General features: G+C 36.9%; 1 protein-coding gene across 1 annotated transcript in view; it reads left to right on the forward strand.

The window, feature by feature from the left end:
* Positions 1 to 2404, forward strand: part of CCDC18 (coiled-coil domain containing 18) — a 153774-nt gene that overhangs the window by 22565 nt on the left and 128805 nt on the right. The window contains exon 6 of the mRNA XM_014550012.1: positions 514 to 620. Within this exon, the coding sequence (XP_014405498.1) occupies positions 514 to 620 (107 nt within the window). The remainder of the gene's footprint in view (positions 1 to 513; positions 621 to 2404) is intronic.

A 2404-nucleotide genomic window follows, 5' to 3' on the forward strand; every position in this document is an offset into this window, starting at 1 on the left:
TTTTTTTTTTTGTTTGTTTGTTTGTTTAATGCTTACTGTCATATCTCCTTAATTACAAAAATAAATGTTTATGGTTACATCCAAGTGAACCTAATGGAGTTAAAATGATGCATTGACTAGAATAATCACTAATGTAGATAACAACTAATGTGTTCATCTTCATCAATACAGTCAAAATTTTTTGTTAATCCTCGCCTCAGGATATTTTTTCTATTGATTTTTAGAGAGTGGAAGTGAGGGAGTGGGAAAGGGAGAGAGAAAAACATTGATGTGAGAGAGACACATTGATTGGTTGCCTCTGGCACATACCTGTACTGGGGCTGGGATCAACCTGAAACCCAGGTACATGCCCTTGACCAGGAATCGAACCCACGACCCAGGCTGACACTCTAACCACTTAGTGACACCAGGCAGCACAATACATTCTCTTTTGTTGAAAACTTTAAAAATGGAAAAAAAAGAATGAGAAAGATCACTGAGTTCCACCATCTAGAACTACCTTGTTTGTTTTAGATCTCTATGCTTGAATCTGCTCAACAACAGGCAGCCAATGTGCCAATCTTAGAAGAACAAATTATAAATTTGGAAGCAGAAGTTTCAGCCCAAGATAAAGTTTTGAGGTAAGTATACTTTTTATAGCTTTAAAATTTCTATTCTGCCCTAGCTGGTTTGGTTCAGTGGATAGAGTGTCGGCCCACAGACTGAAGGGTCTCGGGTTTGATTCCGATCAAGGGCACATACCTCGGTTGCAGGCTCCATCCCGGCCGTTGTTGGGGCAAGTGCTGGAGGCAACCAATCAATGTGTCTCTGTAACATCAATGCTTCTCTGTCTCTCCCCCTCCTTTCCACTTTCTCTAAAAATTAATGGAAAAATATCCTTGCTTAAGAATTAACAACAACAACCAATTTTTATTTCCTACTTCTGCTTTTTTATATATCATGTTAAATCTTGTCGTCTGCCCCGATAAATCTGTACTGGACTATGGACTATGTTAGAATGTGTTGAATCTGTGTTAGCTCCTCTTGGCTTCAGGATTCATGCAGTATATGGGGACTTAAAAAAAAAAAGACTAGATCTAGGCTGAGATACTTATTTACATGCTTTTATTAAATTTTAACTTGTTCATTTCTTGCCTTACATAGCTGTATATGTAATTTGATGGAAGTATTCTTTTATTCCTTACTAAAACTCATAGAGGTTAAATGATAAATATGCCTTTTCTCTATCTCTTCATTGGAGTTCAAGAAAGAAAATATACAGAATCAGGCAATTTATAATTTTTTCTATTCTGCTTTGAAATAAGAAATATATACATACTAAATAGCACATTAATTCATTTTAGTGATTCTTAAAGTGTAGTTCTGGAACCAGCAGTATTAGCATTATTTGGGAACTTGTTAGAAATACAAATCTCAGGTCCTATCGCATACTTACTGAATCACAAACTGTGAGAGGTGGGACCCAGCAATCTTATGTTTAGTTTGTTTGTTTTTAAATATGAGGATAGATCATCTTTATTTGTGTATTTATTAATCCTCACCCAAGGACATGCTGCTTTTATTGATTTTAGAGAGAGAGGAATGGAGAGGGAGAGATACATATAGAGAAACATCGATGAGTTGCCTCCCATACGTGCCCCAACCAGGGACTGAACTCTCAACTTAGGTATGTTCCCTAATTGGGAATTAAACCCGAAACCTTTTTGGTGTATGGGACAATGCTCCAACCAACTGAACCACCCAGCCAGGGCACAGCCTTATGTTTTAACAAGTCCTGCAGATGACTCAGATGTACACTAAAGTTGTCTTTCATGACCATTAGAATTTTTCAGATTTTTTTGTAACTCATATATTATGGTTAGTCCTAGGTATTGTATATTTTTGGTTGTGAATTTGTTCTTGTTTTGTTCACTGATAGTACATGGGAAAGCTACTGCTTTTATTTTGTAACTAGTGGCCCGGCATGGATTCGTGCACATTGAAGGAAATTAATTAGAAGAAATATTTTAATATTGCTACTTGCCATTTCTCTATAATAGAGGTGTCAGAGATGAAAGAAAATTAGTAAAATGTATATGAAAATAATATATAAATTGATCAATAAACAATAACAACATGATATAACAACAAAGGCATGATATAAAAACAGCAAGAACATGATATAAAAGCAGCAAAAACATGATATAAAAACAACTGCCCTGACCGGTTTGGCTCAGTGGATGGAGCGTCGGCCTGCGGACCGAAGGGTCCCAGGTTCGATTCTGGTCAAGGGCATGTACCTTTGTTGTGGGCATATCCCCAGTGGGGGCTGTGCAGGAGGCAGCTGATCAATGTTTCTCTCTCATCGATGTTTCTAACTCTCTATCCCTCTCCCTTCCTCTCTGTAAAAAATCAATAAAATATA

This window comes from Myotis brandtii, unplaced genomic scaffold (genome assembly GCF_000412655.1).
Source record: "Myotis brandtii unplaced genomic scaffold, ASM41265v1 scaffold58, whole genome shotgun sequence".
Lineage (NCBI taxonomy): Eukaryota > Metazoa > Chordata > Mammalia > Chiroptera > Vespertilionidae > Myotis > Myotis brandtii.